At 40.7% G+C, this 27,924-nt stretch overlaps 1 protein-coding gene across 2 annotated transcripts in view; it reads left to right on the top strand.

The window, feature by feature from the left end:
• Marchf3 (membrane associated ring-CH-type finger 3) overlaps window positions 1-27,924 on the top strand; it is a 143,951-nt gene that overhangs the window by 88,313 nt on the left and 27,714 nt on the right. For both annotated transcript variants that reach the window (XM_076855904.1, XM_076855903.1), the window contains exons 2-3: window positions 19,381-19,624; window positions 22,444-22,648. In XM_076855904.1, coding sequence (XP_076712019.1) covers window positions 19,437-19,624; window positions 22,444-22,648 — 393 coding nt within the window. In that variant the 5' untranslated portion in view covers window positions 19,381-19,436. The remainder of the gene's footprint in view (window positions 1-19,380; window positions 19,625-22,443; window positions 22,649-27,924) is intronic.

Genomic DNA, 27,924 nt, shown 5'->3' with positions numbered 1-27,924 from the left:
CCTATTTCAAAATTTGAGTCTTATCAAGAGACCTTGTCTCAAAATAAAATTAAAAAGGACCAGAGATGTAGCTCAGAATTAGAACACTCCTGGGTTCAACTTCCAGTACTGACAAAAGGAGAAAAGGAAAAAAAGGCCTGTATTTTCCCTTAAGGCTACAGTCCTACTCAGTGTGATGAGGAAACTTGGGAAGCTTTTTTGTGGTATATGTTTGTCATTACTGGATAAATAACCTACTTTGTTAACTCTAACCTGTTGGGGGAAGGTTTTTATTTCTTTGTTCCTCTTGCCCTACTCTTCCTTCTCACACTACCCCAAAAAGAATGACTAAGAGCCCCCTGGTATTTAATCAGTAGTAAATAATAATAATGGTAGCAAGTCACAGAAATTGGGGTCAGAAGTAGAGTTCATCCTGTTCTTCCAGTAATTTAGGGTGCTAAGAAAATCATCAGATTCCTTTGCTTTGGTTTCCTCACTATGAAACAAGCAAGGTGACACTACATACCAGTTTTCAAAAGGCCACGTGTTCAGATATACAATTGCTGGCCAGGCAATTTGGATGTATAAATTCTAAACAGATGATAAATGGTGCTTTATAAAAGTTTGGCAGATTATTGTAGCTAGGTCCTGTGTATAGATTTGTCTTCTCTAGCAAGAATATGACTCCTGTTAAGTATATGGATTTTTAATTTAAGTTGGCATATTTCTGGTTAAGAAAGAAAAAAACAACAACCACCGCCAAATGTTAATTTAGGCATATTGAACTGTATAGGGAAGAAAAGAGGGAGTATCCTGGCTGGGTCATTTTGTCTTTCTACTGTTGACATCTGTGGCTGCCACCAAGGAAGGAAGAAGAGTCACTAGAGGATTCAGCCATGACCTTGTGGTGACCACTGGTGACCAATTGTTAAATTGCCATAGTGCTCTGCTCTTGGGGGTACTTGTGAATTTGCTGCTTCATTTTATTCTGACAACAACCACTGTAGCTCAGAGACTGATTCTCATGTGTTCTTAATGAAAGACCTGAAGCTGAAGGAGATTAAATGACACATGGGTGATCCCATGGCCAGTCAACATCCAAGAACCTGGGACCTCTGGGGCCTGACCCACAGGTCTCCCTACTCACCCAGTTGTTTCCTGAAGCAGGCTATTGTGAGGAGAGGTTGTTGAATTTCCTTCCCTGGAGACCTGTAATGTCCTTTCTGCACCTACAGAATAAAGGAAATCCTCTGATTGCCTTTTGGATTATTTATGATGAGGGTATGTGCTTTTTGTGGTTGGGTTGGGCTTGTTTGGGTTCGATTTCTGTATTTATTGTTTGTTTTCTCTGGAGGTGGTTTAATATGCTTCCCTTCTTATGGGTTATAAAATGTTATTTGTTCAACCTTATTTTTCTAAATGTAGTAAAAAATATATTTTATTTCAGAAAATTTTAAAAATGCAAAAACATAAACAGTAAAAGTAAAATAATTCTCATGTATTATCTAGGGAGAGCCACTGCTCATATACCAGTATACCATCTTTCTCTCTTTGGTAAATTACAGTTGAAATTATAAGGATTAGTACTTGTATGTCCCTTTTTTTTTTTTTTTTTTTTTTGGTATGTCCTTTTTTTCACATGGCCTTATATGGCATTTTCCAGAAACATTAAATATTTATTACAAAACCAATATTATTAGCCTACTAATAATCCATGATATGGATATACTTTTTTATTTAACCTTTCTTCAACTATTGGGTAATGTTGTGCTACGAGAAAGAAACACTGCAGAGTATAAAAAAGCACTGCCAATTGCACGTAAGTTCTGTATGCATTTCTGATCATGTTCCTAAAATAGATTCCTTAAAAAAAAAAAACTCAAATGTTATGTCCTAAAAATAGATTGTTAATGCTAGACAAGGTGGCATGCCTGTTATCCCAGTGACTCAGGAGGCTGAGGCAAGAGGATCACAGGTTCAAGGCCAGCCTGAGCAACATGGCAAGGTCCTGTCTCAAAATTAAAAAGGCTGGGGATATAGCTCAGTGGTAGACCACCCCTGGGTTCAATCCCAGTAGTGCAGAAGGAAGGAAGGGAGGGAGGAAGGAAGGGAGGAAGGAAAGTAAGTTAGTTCCTGAAATGAAATGAATGTCCATGTTGAGGTTTTTGATATCACCAGACATATGTGTAAGAGTTCATCACTCATGCTCAGAAGAGGTTGTGTCACCTCCGCTCAGCATACCCCAGTCATCTACTCTTCTTAGTGTATAAAAAGATTACTTTTAACATAACCTGGACATCACCAAGAAGATAATTAGGAATTTGCTTACATTTATGAATCCTAAAGTTATATATGCATGTACAGTTTTGTTTAGCTTACCAATATTTTGGTCAACAATGAACCATGTATGCAACAGTGGTTCCATATGATTATATCCCTAGTAAATATACTCTATGATGTTCACACATTGACAAAACTGCATAACAACACATTTCTCACAATGTGTCCCCATTGTTAAGTAACACATGACTATGTGTGTGTATATATGTATTTTATATATATATATATATATACACACACACACACACACACACATATATGCATACACATACCCACATATGCCATATGTACATATGTACTTTTTAGATTATTAGCTCTTTGTTATTCCTCCAGAGAAACAGAACCAATAAGAATATGCACATGCTTGTGCACGCACGTGCACACACACACACACACACACACACACATACATATATTTAATATATTTTATATATAAAGAATAGGCTCATGTGATTGAGACTGATATATCCCAAGCTCTGTTGCCAGCAAGCGTGGATCCTAAGAAGTCATTGATGTGATTCTAGTCTGAAAGCCAGCTGGCTTAGGGCTCAAGAAGGGCCCATACTTCTGTTTGAGCTCAAAGGAAGGTAACAGCTGGTGTCCCAGGTATAAAGCAGGCAGACAGTCAGGAGGAGTTCCCTCTTCGGGGGATGCTTAGCCTTTTTGTTCTGCTCAGGCCTTCAATTGGTTGGATGAGGACTCCCCACATTAGGAATAGCAATCTGCTTTACTCAGTCTATCAATTTAAGGGTTAGACTTTGAACTCACCCAAAAATACCCTCATAGAACTACCCAGAATAATATTTAACCAAATATCTAAGGATCATGTGGTCTAGTCAAGATGACACATTAAATTGTTCATCATACCCGAATCATTGTGCCACCTTTGCTTGGCCTGTCTATCCCAACCAGCATCTACAAATGACCATTTGAAATGACAATAACAAAAGTATTTTCCTTCAAATAGTAGCCATTTCTGATGATTTTGCCACCACTGCACATCATTCAGAAACAGAAAGTAGTTCTTACATAAATAGAAACTGGGTTATGTGGTGTTTAGATTCTAAAACCAGTTCATAAAAGCCCAGTCACTCATAGTATTTCTGAATATGGAAGTAATGGTACCATTCCAATTCTAACCAGCCATTTTACCCACAGTGGGAAAATAAAGCAGTGAGTTTTGAATCAGGGCACCAGAGGTTTAAGGGAAAAAAATAGGCAGCCATCAAACAGCAGAGGGGATGCTAAACTGCTTAAAAGTTAAGTCAGATAGAAGAATATTTCTAAGTAGAGAGTCTGTATTTGCCCTATTTGTGACTGAATCTAGATCCAAAATTTGACGTCAAGTTGGTGAATTCATTTATTCATTCAGTGAGTCAGCAAAAATTTTAAAGTGTCCATTATATGCCATGAAAAAAAAGGCACTCATGAAAAAAAGTAGATCCTCATATCTAGGAAAAGAAGGTAGAGAGGGGCTGTCAGGTGGAGGGAAGTTCTAGGAAATGTGCCTTTTAGTGCAGTCTCTCGATGACTGCATTGCCATTAGAGAAGATTGCTCATGTAAAGAAACCACGTATGTTTCTGCAGTTTAAAAAATAATGCAGTTTACTGAAGCAGATTGGAGCTTTATTCCTTGCAACTAATAAAAGAGGCTTATGGGAGTTAGAAAGAAATAAAGAGAATGACTTTACAATCATTTGTAGATAACACAAGTATCTTTAGATGGCCTCTTTACTCTTTTTAATGAAAATATCCAAAAACCTCCCCAGTAATGGGTAATTCACCTAGGAACTCATCTTCATTATTTGTGTAATTTTTAATTCTCCCAGCTTTTAGTTTCATGTACATCAAAACCACTTAAGGACTCTAAAAAGGTACTGTAGAGAATACCATGTTTACAGCAGAAAATTCTGTTATCGAATTTACCATAGTGATCATCATTTGTAAATCTAAGAAATGAGTCCAATTTGTGAGTAGACCAAGCTGGAGAAATCAGCAAGCCTCGTTTGCATGCATCTGCACTGTCACCGTGGATTAAGCTTTGGTTGCATTCTCTCCCCTAGCAGACAGGATGCATATTTCATGTCACCTTGAAAGTAGAACTTAATAAAAATCAGGATGTAGTGTATTCTAGCCTCTTTCAAGCATCCAGGTGCTTATGACCCAGATATCCAGCAGTTGTAAATTGAGCAAATCCTTGTTTTGTTTTTAAAAGTCACATGTTTCTCTGTCACTGTGTAAACGGTGAAGGGAGTACTTGGTTTCTAGAAATGTTGATATCAACAGATGAAAGCAGAGTTTGATTCTCCCCTTTGTTGTTAGAAAAGTGCAAAGACACCTCCTTCCCTGAAAAGAACAGGGTCATTTATTCCTCTGTATCTGTACTAAATGCTTCAGAGTAACTGGGGCCAGAATGGTAACTGACTTTGGTCAAACTCAGGATAAAGAGAAAGCTCCAGGAGATACAGTGGTGCATCTGGGCTCCCCCAAGCTTTATGTATACCCTCAAAGGCAAAAGCAAAAGGAGAACATTTTCTCTTCTGCGTTGTATAGATGCTATGTTTCAAGATAATGTTTCTATATTTTTCACCTTTCAGTAACACCTAATTTCTTTAGGCTCCCAGTGTGCTTGGGTATGTGTACTCAGGCTCACCCCAGTGTTCTCCAGCCCAGGATCACACCATCTAGCAGCAGGATTCGTCAGGCCCACCTCTGTCCTTCTCCTGATCCTTATATAATATTCTAATAATGAGAGCTACCACTCACCCAGCACCAAGACACTTTAAATACACTGTGGGATAATTGCACAAGGACTGTAAAGACAACACTTTCTCCTTATTCACAGATAGGCAAATTGATATGCAGAGAAGTAACTTATCCAATATTGAGGTGGTGGAAGCTTAGTGTGCCTAATCCTAAACATGTTTCTTTCTGTTCCTTCACTCTGCCTCTCAAAGTACTGTGTTGCCTCCCATATAGATGTCAGTGTTGTGATAAATGTTTGTTGGCTTACACAGAAATACTGAAAGCAACAGGGTACCCTGGAGACGTTAGAGGTTGCTATAGCCCTAGCACAGTAATTACAGTCAGCAGTGTTTGCTGTGTGCCAACCTCTATGCAAGGAACTTCATATGCATTATTTCACCTGGTCGTCAGATCTCAGATGGGCATCATTTTATCCCCAGCTAGAGGAAAATGATAGATGGAAAATCAAAGGGATTCAAACCCAAGATGTCTGACTCCAGGGCTTACATGCCCAATCGTTGTATCAAATAGCTTTCTCCCACTTTGTTTTTAAAAGGGAAAATGTATCACTTCTTGCTGCTGAAGCTGGTGATTTGTGGCTTCTACCCCAGTCAAGTGGATGATTCCCACCTAATACGGTGGCACCTATTTTCCATTGTGTTCATAGTGCAGTTAGGATAACACTTCAGTTAGTTCCTAGGTTCAGTGGTTAGTTCTAGTATGGTATGATTTTGTAGTGAATTATTAGCATAAAGATGGCTTTACCTAGGGACTATGATGGGGTGGGATTGGAGGGTGCTTTTTTTTTCTTTCATTAGTCAAGAAGTCAGGACATGACCTGAAAATGAGACTTAAGATCCAAATATCTGAGAAACAGTATTACTTTTCAATACAGAACCATTCACAAGAAAGATTCTCAGTAAAAACCAAATTGCTTTTGGCAGTTTATTTAAAGTTTGCACTTCTCTTTAGCCTCTATTTAAAAGGAAAGTATTTGTGCTTTTTCATAACGCGTGCAAGTCCTCCACTTCCAGAGCCTTGGAAGGGGTTTAAGCAGCTCTCAGTGAGTGCTAGTGAAGACAGAAAAAAGGACTTCCCTCTTTCCCAACTTCGCTGGCACGTGTTGCCCTTAGATCAGGGACCCCACAGGTGATAGACCTGTAGACATCTCCTCTTCCATCCCTCTGCTCTTCCTTTTTTCACTGCTTCTCTATTCTTCACTCAGTTTCAAGTTCAGTAAAAATGCAGATGGGCATGAGCATCTCAGTTTCCCAAAATACACATTTTCACAAGTGCTTCCCTCTTGAAATGTGTGGACAGAACCAGCACATTATCTTCCCATTATCATTCTGTTTTAATGTCTAACTGACAGATGCCTGTCTGTAAAACAAGGTGATAATGCACCCCCAAGAAAAAATTCTCTGCTCTTAGAAAACAGAAAAGAAAGACCCTGGATTTCTGTCAGTCTCAGACATGCTTGTCAGCCGTCCTTAGGGACAGCTTATGAATGCCTCTGTGGGTAACACCTTTGAACAGCCTAAATGTTTGTACCCTTATTAATAGGAAGAAGAAAAGTGAGACGTTTCTCATATATGTATAGATTCTTACCCAGGTAGAAGCTTGCCCAGCATGTTAATGTTTCACCATCATGGTGCTGGCACGGGGTGTGACCCTGCCAGATGGCACCTGTAGGCTTCATTGTGCAGGACTGGCTTCCTGATGAATCACAGACAAAGCCTAAGCAATCCAGGCAGGGTGGTCTTGACTATGAGTCTACAGAGGCATTAGTGCTGCTGACCCCCTTCCATGAGCTTAGGCCAGCCCTCCAAGTGTATCTAGTAAATAATATGAAAACAGAGATCTATGGAGGCAAGGGACACCAAAGTTCTGTGCAAGAAGCAAAAGAAGGGTTGTTTTAGAATTGTTCTTATTATTCCTAAGGAATCCCTAAATACAGACGTCTCTAAGAGAAGACTGTGTCAACCAGGGAGACAAGAGTCTTAGATACCAAAACAGCTACAGAAAATGGCACCAACTCCCAACCAAGCCTTCTCTGAGATGGCAGGGACCATGCCCTCGCCTAATTTTGTACTTCTTAAAATCACAAATCAGTTCTCTATACTCAACAAGAGGGCTTCATTATAAAAGTAATGGTTTAATTTTTTTTTCAATAAAGCAGGTGGACATTTAATAATAATAAAAACAATTCAATTAACATTGGATGTAAGTAAGACACCAATTTCTCACTCTGAAAACTGGCAATCATAGGAAAGAGTTAAGCAGTGGTTATGCCTTTTTCCCACAATTTGTGATTCAGGATAACCACATTGCACAGGTTGATGAAGGAAAATTCTTCTTTACAAAAGAATTCCAGCTACTAAGTGTGGAAGGGAAGTTAGAATTGGAAAAGCATATTTGTATAGCCCACAAGTGAAATTATTGATTCAGACAGCTGTCATCAATGGATGCAGATCTTTAGAAATGTCAAAATGGAACCTTCCCTGAGCCCACTAAAAGTGAGATGACCATACTTTACTTGCCTCCTGATGTCCACCACCTATGAAACATTATAGGTTGAACCTGACATCAATCAATATGATCCACACAGTTTCAGAACATTCAGGAAATGGAGGAACTAGTTAAGTGGTACCACAAGTAAGTGGACAAATCAAGAAAGGATATTGGGACAGAGTTCTGGAGGAACCATGTATGAATTTCTTCAACATGAAATGGCAGGGGAAAAAAGTGAGAGTCTTGGGATATATAAATCCAAATGTGATGCATACACAACTTGTTTGAGTCATTTAAACAAACCACCAATACAAAATTTTTCAAGACAAGGAAATTTGAATACACTCTGGGTATTAAGTAATAGTTAGATAATAGTTATTTTAAGTTAGGCATAATAATATAATGACATATATAGGAAACACCCATATTTTTAGAAATTCATATTGAAGTGTGTAGAGGTGAAATGATTTCTGAGATTTACTTAAAAATCTTTTTAGAAGGAAAGAAAGATAAAATGAGTGGCAGCTAAGTGCAATGGCGTATCCCAGCAACTCAGGGGGCTGACACAGGAGGTATCACAAGTTCAAGTACAGCCTTAGCAACTTAGCACCCTGTCTCAAAAAAAAAAAAAAAAAAAAAAATCAGCTAGGGATGTAGCTTAGTGGAAAAGTATCCATGAGTTCAATCTCCAGTACCCACCCCCCAAAAAAATTTAGGGAGGGATAATGGGCAAATGTGGGTTTTCTATAGTATTCTGTTTGACATTTTGCATGACAAAAATATTAAGGAGAGAAACAGCAAATCTTTCTTAGGGATTATAGAGGGAGCCCAATTGCCTTTAGACAACATAGGAGCTGTGATCAAAAATAGGTCACTTTCTGTGATTCGATTTTTTTTTTTCTTAAGGTTTTGAAGATCCTTGTGTTTAAAAAAAAAAAAAGGACAAAACTAGCTCTGTTGACTTATTATTTTGGGGGCGGGGTAGTCACTATAAATGAATTCATTGCCTGATATCAGGCACTTGAAAGAGAACGTGGGAAACAAATTGTCTCTAGTGTTAAAGTTAGTGCTGATCTTAGCTGGAATAACTTGCTTTCTTCAGCATCTGCAGTGGCTGGTCTCTAGGGACTACATGTGTTTTTCACATTTATTAGTGAAATTGGAGATTCAAGAATAAAACACAGTCCTCAGGAACATTGTGTTAATTTGTGACACGCCAGAGATTTTTTAGCTCATAAAGCAAATGAATGAGTTCCATGGGGGTAGAACTGTTATTTTCACCCTAGAAGGCAGTAAAAACCCACTGTATTTATTAAGTACTTAGAAAATGGAAAATGAATAGTGCCATGAAAATAGTAAAATACACTCACACTATTGCCATTAATAGTGTAATTTTTTTTTTCTGTTCTGAAGGAAAACTACCATTAGTGAAAATTTAAAAGTGTAGACCTCTGTGTATTATTTAGTTGTTTTATCTTGGATAATTACATAGTTCAGTGTCAATATCAAGTTATTTTGTTTCTGTCAAACAGGCTGAATTGAGTTTTAAGAAGCCCACCTATTATTTTTGGCAGGACTGGATATATAGGGAAAGGAATAGACCAGATATTTGATTCAGGACCTTTCTCTGCAAGGCCAAGAGGTTTTAGGGGACCTTCTGATGTGAATACAGCCCACTATGTAAGCTGACACACTGGAGCATTTCTAACAGGCTTACACGCTTGGATTCCCTGGAGGATGGGGAGAGAGCTGGCCAATCCTCATGTTAAGGAAGTCCAGATGGAGCCCACCCTCCACAAGTCTACAGGTGGGGTCTGTGTAAGAGAGGCCACTCTACCACGGTGCAGGGGGATAATGCAGATAGAGGCAGACAGGTCCAGCCATAGAATGCCTTGGAGATTCCTTTGAAGAGATTAGTAAGTGCTTTGCATTGAGATGAGTAGGAAATAAGTATCATAATCCAGAAAGAGACCCTATTTGCCAATTTCATGGTCCATAAGAATCCAAGTTACAAATTGTGAAGAGATCAAGTGATGAAGTGACCTCAGGTAACTGGATTATTGACTAGGTGTTTTTGTATTATTGTACTTGCTGGTATCTTGATTATTTAAAAAGATTGGACCCGGGGCTGGGGTTGTGGCTCAAGGGTAAAGCGCTCACCTAGCACGTGCAAGGCACTGGGTTCGATCCTCAGCCCCACATAAAAATAAACAAATAAAATAAGAGTATTGTGCGCAACTATAACTAAAAAAAAAAAAAAATTAAAAAAAAAAGACTGTACCCATTTTAGAAATCCCAGAAAAAAGAAAATCTGATTTTTTGTGTGTGTATGTGGAGAGGAGACCAGTTTCTAAGATCAAAAAATGTCCCAGAGGACATTTCTGTGATTTTCTTTTTTAATCTATATTTGTACAAGACTGTCAAAGCAGGTGTTAATGGTTCTGGACCTCCCTCCCCCAGATGTTTTCTTGGGACTGTAACAGTGAGTGAGGAGGATGGCAGAGACATGTGAGTTAAGTGAGGCCAAATAGAGGTAGAATCTGGAGGCTCCTGCCCTGGCCCCCACTATTGTGAGACAACCCTGTTGCACTGTAGTCATAAGCGCTCCCCATTACAGAGAGCCCCTGTATGCCAGGCAAATACCTCCCTCAGGTCCTCAGTGTCAGGGGAAATAGTCGGAGCATCAAATAACTGCCTCTTGTTGATAAGCAGCTGGGTGGCAGTTCAAAGCCAGGACTCCTTAATTCATAACTGGAGCTCTGTGCTGTCTCCTCCCAAGATTCCCAGAAAGCTTCTGAGTCAAAACAGAGATATATAAAAAGGCAAGGGAGGAACACCCAGAGACTCAGACAGGTCTATCTTCAGAGCACACATGAGAGAACAACTGATGATTTGAGGGCTTGTGGTAATGTGAAGCATATGATAGGGAGTCCATCTATAATCTGTTATGCCGAGGACAGGATAAAAAGCAAAATCAAGAGAGCTCTTCACTCTGCCCTTACTGTAATGCTCCTTGGCAAGCTGCGTAGCCATGGTCACCTCCTGCATGAGTGCAGAGGATTGCAGCCAAATGTCTCATGGATCCTGGAGACTCTGAGAGCACTTCAGGGAACACACAGAGAGGCCTGGCTATCCAACCCTAGTGGAGTAGACACTGATCTGTGAAAGTCTGGAATTGCAACCTCCCCATGGTCTCGGTGAAACAAGGACGAGAAAAGCTCCCAGGAACCCTGGCTAAAAATCAGCCGGCAGCCGTTTCTGTCCTGGAGTGTGGAGTTAGCACGTCTGTGCAGCTAATACTGGGTTGCTTATGCAGAGGAAGGTGAGGTACAACTTGACAACGAGTCCCAGATCAACTTCCTTAGCGGTAGGCATTCATCTGCATGCTGATAAATCATATGCATGAGCCTAACAACAAATTAGGAACTCCCAGTTCTTAGAGTGTGTTTCGTCTCATTGTCGCTGAGATGTCTTTCTCTTGCATGATCAGATATGTCAGCGTCCTGTACCTTGCCTACCTTTCCTTGCACACACTGGACAAGAAACTGTTAATTGGCACTGGGTTCTTGGAGTATCGTTTGAAGAGTGTACTTTTATTTATCTCCTGAGTGATGTCCCATGAATATCTCATTCTGTTTTTCCTGCTTGCCTTGATATTTTTTAACTGGATATTTAAACCTTCTGATGTGCCCCCAGCACTCTTGCATGTGGTCCCACTTCATCCCCCTCCCCTGGCTCAGTGGGGCTCTGTGTGTAGGAGCCAGTTGTTATTTACAAGTGTAATTCAGCTGTCACTATATCTTTGAACACACAGAGTTGTTGTGGGATTTTTTAATTGCCATTTTCATCTATCTAATTAAAATTAAATGGAAAAAAATGGATAGCCTCCAAAATCTGAATTAATTTCATGAGTACTTCTTCAGGGGAAAAAAATGTGTATAAATATGATAATTGGTACTTGATTTGCCTTCAGCAGAACTAGAGGATTTTACCTGGATGAAGAGAAAATATAGTAATTTTAAATGGGGAAAAAAAAAGTTGTCTGATGTTTCTGAAAGTTCTTATGGCTGAGAATCAAAATTAATTATATGGATGGGAAATGATAATAAACTGAATATAACTTTAAAATAGTACACTGGATATATGTTTTGGGAATTTCCTCTGTAGCCAAGTTGCCTTATGCTGGTCTGGTTTTTGGTTTTATTTTTTGTTTTTTTCCCCCTTTCTGTGGCTCATCTTTGGTATTTGTATATTCCTCAAGAAAATGCCATTATCCCCACTCAAAACTTCCTTCATGCTCAAAGGGGGCATTTCACCTGCTCACTATGCACTATAAATGTGGCAACAAGCACATAGCAGAAAATAATGAGACAATCAAAGGAGAAGTTTTTTTTTTTTTTTTAATTCATTGGCCCAGCCAGTGTTTCCCTCCTCAGACTCATCAAGCGCCTGATGGACATGTTTATAAAGACTTGGATGGTCATTTTATTTGGAATGACAAACTCTGTGCTCTACATAATGAGGTCAGTGAAGCATCCAGGAAAGAAACGTATAATTTGGAAGCGTGGGTCTGTAAGCACAGCCCTGCCATGGCTATTTAAGTTTAATGAAGCAGCTACTTTGCCGCTACACACTCTCAGTGAATAGCCTCCTTGGTGTGTTTTTGAAAACTTCAATGTTGCTGATAATCATGTCCCAGCAATCTCCTTGGAGAGCCTTTGTGTCCTGTTCTCAAAAGAAATATGCCACTTTTACATGTTAATGGTTTTGAAATTAGTCATTTGTTCTATTTTCACTGGAAAGGAAGGTCACTGTGTATTTCCTGCCTCTCCTCATTTGCTCTGAACAGTCAGGACACTTTTAGTTCATCAGCCATGCAATGCACTGTCTGGTTTTAACATTGCCTGAGAATCAAGGAAATGTTCTATCAAAGAGCCTTCCTAGTCTCAGAGATTGTTCTTAAAATTCAAAGTCTGCAAATCTTAACTTGCCTGAGAAAATTCCTGGGCAGGCCATTATCACATTTTTTCCCCCATTTCCATCATTAACTGCCTTGTGTTACCTACTCATTGGTCTCATTGGAGGAAGCTGTGCTTCTTGTGTTGCTGTCCCTCCCAGAAAGCAAGGGAATAATGCACAGCTCTTTTCTGAAGCAGATCCACACACATGTGAAGCTAAGGCCAAGCTTCTGAATCCTGGACCAGTGTTAGTGACCCAGAACTCTGTGGGAGCACAAAGACACCCAGTCATTCCACAGCTCTGCACTGTTATTCCCCCCAAACTTGGAGTATCCCATGGTTTTCCTTGAGTTATCAAGATCTCATCTGGAGAGGTATCAGGTCCACATGGCTCTGTACCCCCAGAAGAGGTCTGGGGTAACACAAGATTGGTAACCTGCACTTTTCCCTTTGAAATATAAAGTAGGATTTGAGATGGCTAGACCCTGTACCACTAGAAATAGTAGTAAGTTCCCAAAAGCATTTTTTGAAGATGTATTTAGTTGGAAGAGTGAATAAATGAATTTGCCTCTTTGCTTTATTGACCAACCATGGTTGTAGAGACAACAGAGGACCCTTCCAAGACATATTTGGACCTGAGGAGTGTTCATCTTTTTTCTTAAATTGTATTTTATTATGTAAGAACACTTAACATGAGATCTACTCTCCTAACAGAGTTTTTTTTTTTTCCTCTCCTAACAGATTTTTAAGTGTATAATAATTATTGTTAACTATGGTTACGGTGATCTCTAGGCCTTATTTATCTTGCTAAACTGAAATTCTATGCCTCTTGATTAGTAATTCCTTATTACTTTAGGGGCCATTTCTATAGTTCATTAACACTTCTTAAAACCTCTGGAATTGGATAGTAAAGTTGAACTTAGAGGGCCTGTCTTGCTCTATACTGCCACTACAAGCATGGGCCTGCTCAGACCACCACCCAGGTGTCTCCTGTGACCAGATTAGTGCCAGCCATCACTCACACATGCTTGTGCTGCCACCTTTAAACCTTTTGGGTAAATTTATACCCAAACAGAGGTACCAGGATAACAGACTTCCCCTTTGTAACTGCAACAAAGAGAATAAAGTTCATTTGGCACTAAAAATGCTGTTCTAATACAAGTAGACCTGAAAAAGAAATTGAGAGTGGCTTACACTTTATTTTCTAGTGTATTCATCACATGAAAGATTAGTAAGCTAATGGTGGTATCCTATGCAAGGTTAGTAAAGATGAAGGTAGCTGCTATAAATATCTCCAACATCATAGAAGTTTTTTATCATATGTCTTTATTAAGCTTTTTTAATCTTTATTAATTTTTGGATGCATGAAACCTGTGTTTCAGATCTAAAGGAAATGGGGCTGGAGAGAATGAGAACTGAGTAAACAAGGATGAGAGGATGAGGCTCCCTAGCTAAGAGATGAAATGGTACAATGTTGGAGTTCAAGTGTGGCACAAAAGGTGCAGTGTGGGATAGGTTGACCACCATGCAGGGAGATGGTTTTAAAAGACAGAAATGAGGGCTGGAGATGTAGCTCAGTTGTAGAGTGTTTGCTCAGCAAGCATGAGGCTTTGGGTTCAATCCCCAGCACTCCGCCCCCCGCCCCCCAAAAAAAAGGACAGAAATGAGATGGCAGCTAGAAAAAGAGCAGGAATCTCAATTAATGTAGCATAAAATACAAACTTATGCATGCATAGCACATTCCAAGTTACAAAGCATGTTCACACATATTATCTTATGCAGTGGTTTGGATGTGTTTGTCCCCCAAGGAATCATGTGTTGGAAACTTGGTCCTCAGAATGGCAATGATGTTGAGGTAGTAGAGCCTACAGAAATCTAAGGCAGAAGGATCAAAAGTTCAAGGCCGTTCTGGGTGTTATGGTTTAGATATGAGGTATCCCTCAAAAGCTCATGTGTGAGACAATACAAGATAGAGGAGAGATGATTGCGTTATGAGAGCCTTAACCCCATCAGTGAATTAATCCCCTGATTCTAACTGAATGGTAATTGAAGATGGGTAGGGTGTGGCTGGAGAAGGTAGGCATTGGGGGAATGCCTTTGGGTGAGTGGAGTCTCTTTCTGCTACCTGATCATCATGTGAGCTGCTTCCCTCCACCACACTCCTCCACCATGATGTTCAGCCTTACCTTAACCTGAGGAATGAAGTCAGCTGACTATGGACAGAGACCTCTGAAACCATGAGCCACCAAATAAACTTTTCCTCCTTAAAATTGTTGTTGTCAGGTCTTTTGGTCACAGCAACAAAAAAGCTACTAAAATAGATGGCATCTTAGCAAGAACCTATCTCAAAATTTAAAAAGGACTGGGAATATATCTCAGTGGTATAGCACTTGCCTAGCATATGCAAGATTCTGGGTTCAATCCTAGTACTGCAAAGAAAAAAAGAAGAGGAGCCTCATGGGAGGTAATTAGGTCATTGGAGGTCCTGCCTTCAGAAGGAATCAGACAAGTTCTCATAGGATTTCAGTTCCTACACGAGTAAGTTATCATAAAAGAGTGAGCCTGACTGACCCCCAAAAGTTCTCTGGCTTCCTTTCTTGCCATGTGATCATTCTCTTTTGCACCTTGATGCCATCTACCATGATGTAATGCAGCTATGGAGGCCCTTGTGAGAGCTGTTACCATGCTGTTGGGATTTTCAGCCTCCAAAACTGAGCCAATACTTTTCTTTATAAGTTACCTCTTTATAAGTTATTTTGACATAGCAATGGAAAACTGACTAATACATATTGTTTTAGGCTTTACAAGCAACCAGGTGGAATGGCTCAGAAAAATCTGAGAGGCAGAGTGACTTACCCTGGTGAGTAGTGAACCAGGGTAAAGGTTTGGGGGTTATGCCTCTAAAAGCAGAGCTTTTCCCTTAACTTCATGATCATCATGGAAGTTCAAGGTTGCTAAGGCCCAGGGTCTGCAGAGGTTAGCAGGGCATGCTTTCTCAAGTGCTTTCTTTCCCTTCCCTCCATGTCCTGAGAACATGTCCTCATGATGCCAGCCACATTCCCATGGAAATCACCAGTGGCAGCCTGTTCCAGAAACTAGGCAATTATTAGCTGCAGCCTAGTTAGTCTCTTCCTTTTGTGAAACCTGTACTCAGTTTTTTGAGGGGTCACAGTTTAACAGACAAGTCTTTAACAATCCTCTGTTCAGGCTTCTATTTGTTTAGCCACTCCCTCTGTTTTCACTGTCTCCCTCTCATCCACCTACTCCCACATTTCCCACTGTTGTGCAGTTGAGTTTGGCCAATGCCAAATCATGTTTTATTCTCAGTCTGAGAAAGAAATTGTACAAGGTGTCAACTTGTCCTGCCAGTGTGGTTTGAGATTTTAAGTTTATACATATACTACTTTCTCCCAGCACTGTGTTTTTATCCTGAGGAATCCCAGAGAGAAGTATTCTTGAGTGAACTGGGAGGCTGCTTTCCCACAAGAGCAGTAGTACACTAGTATTGATAAGAAAGCAATCGAAAGGTGCTTGAAATTTTGCAGAAAACTCAATGAAGACCAGTGCTGGACTGCAAACTGACAGCTCAGCTCTTTTTAGCATCCAAGGCAACAGCCTGCTGTTTTCCCAGGTGGCTCTGAATGAGACAGGAATATGCAGTGGCCCATTTGTCACTGCCCCAGGTGCAACATATGCATGCCAATTGGTGCATGCAGTCTGCAGGCCCACTCCTGCCTGCCCCTTGCCTGCATCTCAGTCTCTGGGCTTCCCTTTCACTGAGATCACAGCACAAAGTGTTCCCTTCCCTCTGACTCCACCTGAGTAGGTGACTAAATCTGTTCTCCTGGGATTAGAATCAGCTCGTCCATTCTCACTGTGACCAAGTGTGTCATGTTCTATGTAATCCCTCCCATGTGTTTTAAATTCAAAGCATGGTCTTTTAGGACTGTTGGGACTCATTGCTGGCACGCCAGCCTTTGTATCTCAAGGTTACTCTGGTGTGTGATATACAGCAGACATGCTGGCAAGTTCTTCAGGGAGTGCTGAACTGGAATATCACTTCGGTTAGACCCTAAGTTGAGTGAAGACTTAGAGGATCTTGGGTGCAGCATTCTGCAGACACAGCACAGAAGAAGAGGTGGGGTTTTTTTGGAGGAGAAGGCAAGATAGTGATGCCCTGTGTCCCTTTATGCTGAACTCAGTGCCTGGTACCCACCACAAATGGAATAAACTGATCAGTAGCTAATAATATCCCTTTTGCCTCTCTGAGAAGTGAAATGAAATATAGCATACATAAGTGACATTACAGATATAAAATTAGCTTAAGAGAAACTCTGCCTCTGGAATATTTAAAGGGCATTTTATTGTGAATTTTGGCCACACATTTAAAACTGCTTTCTTTGATGAGGACTTAATCTAGGTTACAGGTGAATGAATGTATATGATTAGGGTAGCCTGACTGCTGACGGCCCTGGGTCCCACTGACACACTGGGCACCCCCTCTACCCACTTCCAGTTCCACTGGGAATAGGGAGGGAGCCCTTGGCCCTCTGAGCCAGAGATATGCAAAACCTGAATATAGACTCTCAGAATGCGCCCAGACATAGTGATTCCATTCGGCAAGAAGGTCACTGTGTCTGCTTTTCCTGCCAACACGCTCTGGCTCTTAATCTATGACTGCCTTGTGCAGCAAGAGAGCTGTGCCAGGAAGCTACACTTTGTGACTGTGAGGCATTTTGAGAATTTAAAATCATGTCAATGGGGTTTTGTCAGGGTAGGCTGGAGGAGGAGAATTATACACGGTTTTAGAAGAGTGCCATCTTTTAACATCCTTTTGTTTGTTGGCCTGAGAGCTACCATAGTTCATTAAAAAAAAAAAAAAAAGACTCTCTGACCCCAACTACAAATAAAGTTCACCCTTCCGATTCTGCCAAAAATATAAAAAGACATCCACCCAAAAAAGGTACTGTTTATCCAAATGATGGGATTATGGGTGAATTTTATTGTTTTCTTTGTGCTTTTCTGTATTTTCTATGTTGCATACTTCTTGAATTTGCAATGTAATAAAAAGCAGCAAATCTTATTTAAAAAGCAAAACCCTACTCTATCCCAGCTAACTGATTGTATTTCTCTGGGTGTTCAGTATTGGGTTTGTAAAAATGTCATGGGCAGGGTGACCCTGCCTGTGCCCCTGCAACAGGCCTCAACCTAGACCAGTAACTACAGTTCTCTCCCCACTTTTTTGTCAGTTCCAAAGGCTGCTGGGCTGGGGCAAACACCCACCCTGAAAGGACTCTGGCAGCAGGGAGGACCAGAAAAGGAAGCTGCTAGAGCAATGCTAGCTAGATACCTCAGCAGCAGCAGGAGGTTTATGTTCATATCCAGTCATCTCCAGAAGTCTAGCCTGCCTGACATGTGCTTGTTGGGAGGGAAACTGTCCACTCAAGTTCATCACCCTGAGAACATCTAGTTGATGTACATTGTTCTGGAAGTTGGAGAGATCCTGTTTTCTGGACCTGTAGGAATCAAAAAAAAAAATGTAATAAGTAGAGACAGATATCTGGGAGGAAACTACCCATGGAGGAATTCCAAATATCCCCTTGGGGCTAGGGAATGGAGGAAGACAAGATTTTCAGTTAGTTAGATTCAGGGCTTTGACCACATAGGCTAGTTATTGACAAGCACTCAGTCCATAAACCAATCCTGCCACTGTTACTGAGCCCAGGCCATGTGGAGCATGAGGTGAGCAGGCTGGCATAAAGGGCATGCATAGCCCTGACATTGTGTCATCTCACCTTTGGACACAATTCCTCCAGCAAGTTTCTTCATAAGCCCCCATTTCTTATACATCACATGCTGACCTATTATTGAATGCAAGTGGGATTCCTCACCCCTGGGGGTCTTAACACTTTGAACTTGAGGTCATGACCCATGCCCCACACCACACAGTTCAGGAACAGAATTCCTTATAGTTTATATGAGAGAGTCTACTGGGGAGGTAAAGCCCTGATTAATAATAGATTATTTATAATTGGTAATAAGAGCTCATTCATCACCTTCTTATGTTCTTCCATGTACTTTCTTATGATGATGCATGTACCCCTCAATTTTAGGAAATCACAAACAGAAAAATCAATGCTAATGCATTTATTTTAACATCCATTTGAAAAAAGATAAAATAAGCAAATCATATCATGAGTAACTTTAAGAGATTAAATTTTTAAATGAAGTTAATTTTCAAGTTTTAATTTTAAGTAGATATTGAATTATGGGACATGGATTTGACAAAAGTCAGAAAGTTGATACAATAATTGAATGATTTATGTTTGACAAGCAGTGTTCTAGATATGCTACTTAGCCAAATTTGCTTTTTCCTTTTTTTCTTTCTCTATTTTTAACCCTAGTATCTTAGAATGAAGCTGCATGGAGATAAATTGCTTACAAGAAAAAATAGTTGCACACAGTTTTAATAATGATTCTAGCAACTTTTAGAGAGTGTCAACAAAGACTTTATTGCTTCTCTGGTAGAGCGAGGGAATTGCTATCTTCTCTTCAAATCTGGGCTTCAGAGCCATCATCTGTCACTTCATGGAAAACAGGGTTGCTGAATGTTTTTATACACCACCTTGCTTTTTGTCTTGTTTATAACCATATCCACTTGTGGGCCGTGTGTGTGTACATGTATGCACATGCATGCATACTTGTATTAAAGGGTAATAAGATAAGTGCCACATCTGGGTGCCCTGTTATTTATATTAAATAATGACATGATGATGTTGGTGGCCCATAATTCTCCATTTTCTATTAACCACCCTGCCCAAGTAAACTGTTTTCTGATCTCTCTTAGATGGAAATCCTCTATGAATGTGGAAGCCATTAGCAGAGTAATTGCTGTCTGTTGCCATGACAACCAGCCGCTGCAGTCACCTGCCTGAAGTCCTGCCAGACTGCACCAGCTCAGCTGCACCCGTGGTGAAGACTGTGGAGGATTGTGGCAGCCTAGTGAATGGGCAACCACAGTATGTCATGCAAGTTTCAGCCAAGGACGGGCAGCTGCTGTCAACAGTAGTTCGGACTCTTGCCACCCAGAGGTAGTACCACAATTAAAATAAATGAATCTGTAATTGATCTGGAGAACTGTTTGTCAGATGGAAAATGCTAAAGGGAATGTAAATAGTGCTCAGGTCTTTGTGTCAGGTGAGAGGAGGTACTAGTTAAAAATAAATAAATAAAAAGACTACACAAGTTCTGTCATCGCTGTTTCTATAGTAATCAGATATAAAGCAGAGATTCACATTGTCTAGTGTTTTGCTTAAAGTCACACTTGCAGAGAGCCAGGCAGGAAAGGATCCCACAAGATGCAGGGTTGCTTATTTACATTTATTATTTTGACATTGCTGTGGTAATTATGCTCTTACTGTCTTCAGACATCAGTCATCGGATTTGTGGGCACAACTTTTGAAATGACATTCCTAGGGTGCATGATGCAGATCAGCACTGCCGGGTGGACACACTATGCAGGTTTACTCTCTGGATGTGGGGACCTCTTCTTTTGTCCCCTCCTTTGCCCCTATGGTCCCCAACCCTTCACATACAATCTGATATGGAGTGCTATTGTTAAAACCTCCATGGCTATTTTCCCTGTGATGAACCAAAGCAAGGGTGAATGAAAGTTCTGAACAACTCAGAGACTGCTTATACAGGCTGGCACTTTGTCCCTGGGGGCTATTCTTGTGCTGCTATTGACCAATGGCAGATTGGAAGCCGTGGGTTCCCAGGCTGATGGGTGCACCTTGGCTTCTCCAAATTTCTTTCAGAATGGTTAAATTCATAGGCTTTTGACCTATGAATGTCAAGTGTATGACACCACCAGACTTGCCCACTAATGCCAGTGCTCACACTTCTAACCCTGAAACCTAGGACCAGTTATTCACACTTAACCATTTACCTCAGACAGAGAGATATTACTGCCCCTCTGGTGCAGGCACAGATCCACAGGACCATACATGTACCTGCAGTAGGACTACTGGTAGCACCACAGCCGTCACACATGGAATCACACCCATGATCTATTGAATAGATATTTTTTCCACTACTTGGAAAATTTCCAACAATTGATTAAGACTCAGAACAGGATGAAGTGAAGTGAGACTGGATCACTGGTGTGCACCAGTCACCCTGGCAGCCATCAATCACCTTGGTTGATCAGGAGGAGCAGGCTACAGGTGAAATGACTGAGACCTGTGAGCCAATGAGTGTGTTTCTGTCCGTCAGGCATCCCTGCTCTTCCTTTATACGGCAACACAAACAAGAGGGCTGCAGAGCTTTGCATGTACATGGCACAAATTGAATGAAGGAGAACAGGAGGAAAAAGTCAACTCTGACACCTTTCTTCTCCCCCCAGCACAAGTGGGTCTTCCAAGCAAATTGGAGGGAGGTCTTTTTCTTCACTTATTCTCAGAATCATTCCCAGAAGACCTTTGGAAAACAGCACTGTTTCCATGGCTGTTTTCCATTGGATCAAAATGATATTGAAGAGAATGATGTGGCATAGGCCTTGGTCCTGTCATCTTTGGAGTATGTGGGAGAGACAGGGAATTGAGCAAGGAGGCTGGCTCTAGGGTTGTCACATATATGATAATATTTTAAAGTCTAAAGCCCAACAAAGCATAGCACAAGCAACATAGGAAGATATGGATGTGGGCTCACTGGTAGAGCACTTGCTTAGCATTTGTGAGGCAGAACTTCAGAGAGAGAGAGAGAGAGAGAGAGAGAGAAGAAAACATGGATCAGAGACTTCTCAGAGGACAAAATACCCACTGAGAAGTGAAGCTATCTGACTTTGATCCTTTCACTGGCACTGACTTCATGGTGCGGCCATGTTATTTCATTTGGGCCTGAGTTTTTCCATGAGTGACACTAGCTAGCATCAACTAGGCCTTTACTATGTGCTGGTCCCTATTTTAAGTTTCTAATCTGCACTATCTTTTCTCATCCTCAAAATCACCACACAGGGAAGGCATCATTCTTTGTGCCCATTTTAGAGATGAGGAAACGGAAGTACAGGAAGATGAAGTTTCCTGCCCAAAGTGAGCTGGCCATAAGCCCCTGAACTGGGGTCTTAGCCTTGCAGAGCCTGCACTGGGGACAACTAACTGTACTATACTGCCTTCACACACCATGCAGGAATGGTTTTTCCAAAAGTAAAGGCAGCACTCTATGCACAGGCCTCCTTGGTAGGACATACTCATTGCTCTATTTCAGTTCAGTGTCTTTGGCATCCCAGAGATCATTTTCCAAAAGCTCAAAGGGCCACCCACCACTTTACTTTGTCCACGTTTCTCTGTGGCGGCTTCAGGGTTTGTTGCCAGCTCACTTTCTTCCTCTCATTCTCCCACATCATTAAAAAGAGAAACAAAAGGAACCTCTGGGTATATAAAAGTGTCCTGGCCAGTTCAAAAGATGTAATTTGTCTAGAAACTACAATTGATATCATTTCAAAACCATTTCTGTTCTTTATGGTGAGGAATGATTTTTATTTTTTGATTGGTAGTTTGCCTGAACTTCATCTACCTTCAAGACAAAAATAACATGTTGTTCATTTTCACTCATTTTTGGCCCTAGGCCACACCTGGCTTCTTTGATATTGGCCTTTATATTTATATATTTTTATATTTATATACTGGCTAATTTTATATTGGTAAAAGTAGATGGCCTGAGTACTCTGGAGTACCTAAGACCACTGGCCCCATTGTCAAGGTCAAGTGTAAAAATCTAAGGGGTCTTAAAGCAAGTATCTGTTTTGAGCAGTTGCCACTGGGGAGGGCCTGAACAACACAGAGCTAGAGGCCATCCACATGGCAGTGGGTCACAGCCCAGTGACCAGCAGGTGCCCCTTCTTCTCTTGCAGCCCCTTCAATGACCGGCCAATGTGCAGGATCTGCCATGAGGGCAGCAGCCAAGAAGATTTGCTCTCTCCATGTGAATGTACAGGGACCTTGGGGACAATTCATCGGAGCTGCCTGGAGCACTGGCTGTCGTCCTCAAACACCAGCTACTGTGAACTCTGCCACTTCAGGTTTGCAGTCGAGCGCAAACCCAGGCCGTTAGTGGAGGTCAGTAAGTGGGGCATGTCCTGAAAACTTAGCTCTAATGAGCAAATGATGTCTGCTTTTATGCCTGGATCACAAACCCTGTACAGCTTCACTGAAGCACAGTAATAGCTCTGTGTGAGTGTGTGTGTGTGTGTGTGTGTGTGTGTGTGAGAGAGAGAGAGAGAGAGAGAGAGAGAGAGAGAGAGAGAAGCAGACAGGGAGGGACAACTTGTCAGCTCATTCTACTGGGAGCCAGCAGTAGAAGGGTGACCTCCACAAAAATGGACCCAAAAATAGAGGAAATTAGTGTAAGGAGAAAGAGAACATTCAGAGACATGGTCTCCGTTTTTCAATACCTATGAAGTGGAACAAACAAATTGAACACCACTCTGCACACCCTCTGACCAGCGTGGAGCAATAGATAAATGGACATTCAGGTTGCATATCCCAACAGGTCTTCAGGAGAAAATATAGCTGCATTTACAATGGAGTTAGACCCACACTTCCTGGGTTGTGTGGCCTTGGGTAAGTTACCATATCCCTTGTATTTGCCGTAAGAATGAAAGGAGCTAATATGTATAAAACACTTAATAACTCAGGGCACATATTCAAGTGTTTGAATAAAAATATCCTTCCTGAGATATCATGCATAAGCTTTTTTCAGCTAATAACCTAGTATTGGAATTGCTTTTCTTAAAAGTGATGCTATCAACCCAGCAGCCATTAAAATGACAAGACATTCTTTTCTGTGTTTTTGGAGGCACAGGACTATTCTTGAAGGTCTGATCTGAATTTAATCAGAGAAGTAGAAAAAAATATATACTATTTCTGCCCTCCCTCCTACCCCCAAATTCAGGTAGTAAATTAAAGACTGGATATTAGCAATAATAAATATTTTAGTGCATTGTGAGGCAGAGCTAGCTGAAAGGGGTTAAGACATTGTGTCTGTGATCCAGACGAGCTCATAATATTATTTCAGCAGCTAACCCAGTGGACTCCTGAAATTAGAAGTAGAACTAGAACTAGAGATCAAGACACCATTCTTAGAGACCACTAAATAAGTGTATTTGCACCAAGGCACCTGAAAAGCTCTAGAGAGCTCTGTGTATACATCTCTTGGTTTTGACCTTGAAATTTTAATCAGGATTTGCAACTGGGGCTTGTTTTAGCTAAGACTTACTTGCCAAACAGCACAAAATTTATTTGACTTTCCCCAGCAAATGCTGGATCAAATGACCTCTAAATTTAGCCATCTTGCCACTTGACATCCACTTTCAGAAATTCATATTTGTAAATTTTCCATCAGGAATTTGACCCCATGCCAGATTCACTGGGAGTTAACATTTCAGAACCCCTTCTGCAGAGGGGAAACGTAATTGAATAATAATAAACAGATAGGGTGATAATTTCTTAAGCCCAATGGCAAAAGTAAAAAGAAGTCTATTTCTCCTTTCCAGAAGCTTCTTGGAATCTTCCCAATTCGATATTGCAGCCTCTCTAGGGCAGCTGGCTTCCCAGAGTGAGGAAATCCTGCTTTTAAATGGATTGCATCCAGAGGTCTTCTTTACTGGTCCCTCTCCAGTGAAGACTTTTATTTTCACTCGATAAAAATTCCAGTGTATGCCTGTAATCCCAGCAGCTCGAGAGGCTGAGGCAGGAGGATCACGAATTCAAAACCAGCCTCAGCAACTTAGCGAGGCCCTAAACAACTCAGCGAGACCCTGTCTCTAAATAAAAAACAAAAAAGGTGGGATGTGGTTCAGAAGTTAAATGCCCCTGTGTTCAATCCCCGATACAAAAAAAAAAATTCCAGTGTATGTACCCATAAATATGTAACAAATGTGTCAGGTATGCATGTATGCATATGCCTCAATCTTTCTAATAACTTGGTGTCAAATCACCCAGTCTCAGAGAGGATAACACCCACACAGAAAGGTTTCTTCAAAGTTACCAATTTCTGGTCCCAGACTGACTCCAGAATGGCAGGCAACTGTCATCAAACAAGAAAATGAGTCAAATGACCTTGAGAAGGTGTGAGGTGCTCTATAAGATTTAGGGCCTCGCCTACAAAAACTTCACCCAAACGGTCACTGTGGTGAAATTTTCATTGCACAAATGGAATGTGACAATTTTCAGAGTTAATGATGATTGAACAAGTTGAAAGTGAAAGGCAAACTTCTCAGGCTGGGGGAGGCTGGCTGTTTGATCATCCCTTGGTGAAATGAACTTGCTGTTTGACCACAAGCAATAAAAAGTTGTCTTTGGTTTCTCGGCTGTAGGACAAATGAGAACCAGGTGTGGGCAGATTTTTAAACGACTGACATGACTAATTGACTTTTCCCTTCTTACCAAAGGGCAGGCTTATTTGTAGTGAGCATTGTTTCTCAATATTTTTACCCTGAGATAAACATGCATCTTTTTTTTTAAAGTGTATCAGTCAAACCTGCCTATTTGGGTTAAGGATTAGGACTATCGTTACTTTATTTCTCATTTTTACTCTTTTAATTGCTTTAATCATTACTTTGTTTACCAGCTGTATCTGCCTTCTCATTAAAGCAAGAAAATTCCATAACATTTAATTTCAAAATCAATGTGACAATAACAGCTCTTGTTGCTAGAGGAAGCAGTTTTAAAAGTCATTTATAAATTTTATTTGTCAGCATCTAGATGCTAACATTGGTTGGAATTACTTTAACACCTCCAACTCGCACTTTTCAGCAAACCCTTGCAGCCCTCTGTTCACACAGCCCTTGGATCCCCTTTACTTACTTTCCTAAGGCACTCCTTGTCTGTACTCTGCTGCCAGTTGTTGGATGTTCATTTTTAACTGATGAGGAACACAGGGCTGTTGCATATACACAAGCTGCCAAGGTTAGTCTTTTCACCCCAACACTATAGAGTTTCTATTCATATGGCCAAATCAATGGGCTGGTTTTATAAGAATCTCCATATTGGATATCCCCTCCCCACTTTGCCACTGACCATCTGTTAGTGACTTGGTTAGTTTCTCTGAGCTTCACTATGGAAGAGGGCAAGCAAGAAGCTCTCCATGACTTCTTCTGGGTCCTATAAGGCTAGAAGTTCTTGTTTAAAAAAAAAAACTACATTTAGCCAGCACAGTGGCATATGCCTATAATCCCAGTGATTTCAGAGGCTGAGGCAGGAGGATGGTAAGTTTGAGGCCAGTTTCAGCAACTTTTTGAGACCTGTCTCAAAATAAAAACATGAATAGGGTTGGAAATGTAGCTCAGTGGTAAAGCACCCCTGGGTTCAATCCTAAGTATGCCCCTCAAAAAGAAATCTACACTTTAAATAGGTACCTTGTATGGTATATAATTTATGTCTCAATAAGTTGATTTTATGTCTGTCTGCTTACCTCTCTACCTACTTACCTACCTTGCCTACTAATGCATATGGCCAGGATGTTTTTAGTCTCTTTTGGTGGTTGCATACAAATTTTATACCCTAAATAGTTTCTTGCTGCAACGTAAGCCGGTAGAACAAGAGCTGGTTTCAACCCAAGAGAACTACGCTGCAGTCATCTAGTTTAGTCAGATGTGGATGAATTTCTGTCCTAGTCCAGCTAATGCAAATCTCATAAGGTCTGTGTCCAATCATGCAAAGCCTGAAAGCATTCAAAACGTACACAGCGAAAAGGAAGAGCAGTTAAAACAGACATGCATTTCTTACCTCCACAGCTAGCTTCTCTCATGAAGGCTATGTGGTTTTTGTTGATGATGGAAAATTGCACCCTGTGGCAATTTGTAAGATGAATTATCCCCAAGAATAATGACCCACTAGAACATAGTAAATAGATATCCACTAACCATAAAAGGATTCACTGAATGACTGGCCTGGGTGGTTTTATGGTCTCCTTCCTGCTCATTTTTAGTTTTCTCATTTCTCTCTGTAAGGTGAACTCTGATACCATTCTTTTATAACAAATGGTAAAATATGGCAAACCAATAAAAATACCATGATTCATCCCCCAAAATGTGTGCCCCAACTACAGCCTATTGCCATGATTGCATTTCTGATTGACCAGTTTGCAAAGAACCCCATCTTGCTATGTGCAAATAGCATGCTGGTAACATTTCTTTCTAGTGATGGGATAGTGCCACTAGGCTTCCCTGAGACATGAGTCGGTAGCTTCCTAGCCTGGCCCAGAAAACCCATGAAGTTATAGATCAGCTCAACAATGTTGTGATTAAAATGAAACAGCCAGGAAACAGTGAAAATCTGGAAAGCAGGCTTTCTAGGCTCTGATCTTCCTCTGATGAGGGAGACATGGTGATTTTTCACAGAGGGGGTGATTAGATTTCCGTATTCCTATTTCCTTTACACAGACCCAGCTGATTGATAAGAATTATATGAACAATTTAAAAGCTGTTCTCTGTGAGTCAGAGGTTTAGCTAAATTGAAACCGAGTGTTTTCACACATATCAGTTACCCAGAATAATAGGATGTAAAGTAAAGCCAGGGAGATGAGGATTAAGGATTTTTCCTAACTTTTTTTATTTATGAATTTTTTGAAGTCACTAGAAGAAAATAGTTGTGAAGTGTGCCCTGGATTCAGTATAATCTCCAGCTACACAACAGAGAGAAAGTGCACATGAAGCAGAGAGAACTGCACACAAAGAAACCACTTGACACTTGCTATTTAATAGATTCAAGACTTCACTTAACTCCTAATATAACTATATAGATAAAGATGTAGAGACAGAGATATATAGATAGGTATTGGATGTAGGTCAGGAACTCTTATTATAGTGTGTTTGGTTTTGATTTTTAATATTCATCCAAGTAAAAACGTGAACTATTTTGTTTCAGAGTATTCACTTTCATCAACAAACTCTCACAGCACTGGGGTGATTAGGGAATTATACCATAAAGGATATCAACTGATTCAAGGAGATGCATAGGCGAGAGGCCCACTATTGCATTCCTCATAGGAAGGCAAATAAGCTTCTTTTTTCACTCCAACCTGTGAGTGCAGCCTAGCAAATAAGGTGGCTAGACCATGATCGTAGAATGTGATAGATGTGTTTTATTGGGTGGATACTTCTTTTAACTAAAGAATGAGAAGACCATTAGGTGGTTCGTGCACTCCTCCATCCTGCCAGGCCTTGCCTGCTGCTCACCCCACCCTCAGCCCTCTTCCCTGGCTCCCACTGCCTACTATTGACCTGTGAGACTCCTGAATTGGATAATTTCTCCCACCTTTAAAGGAGTTCTCTGTGCATTTCTTTCTAAAAAAATTTTCTTTTAGGGAATCATAGACGGAACCTAATGATCTC

Source organism: Callospermophilus lateralis, chromosome 5, assembly GCF_048772815.1.
Source record: "Callospermophilus lateralis isolate mCalLat2 chromosome 5, mCalLat2.hap1, whole genome shotgun sequence".
In the NCBI taxonomy this organism is placed as follows: Eukaryota; Metazoa; Chordata; class Mammalia; order Rodentia; family Sciuridae; genus Callospermophilus; species Callospermophilus lateralis.
This window is presented reverse-complemented; position numbering and strand designations above follow the sequence as displayed.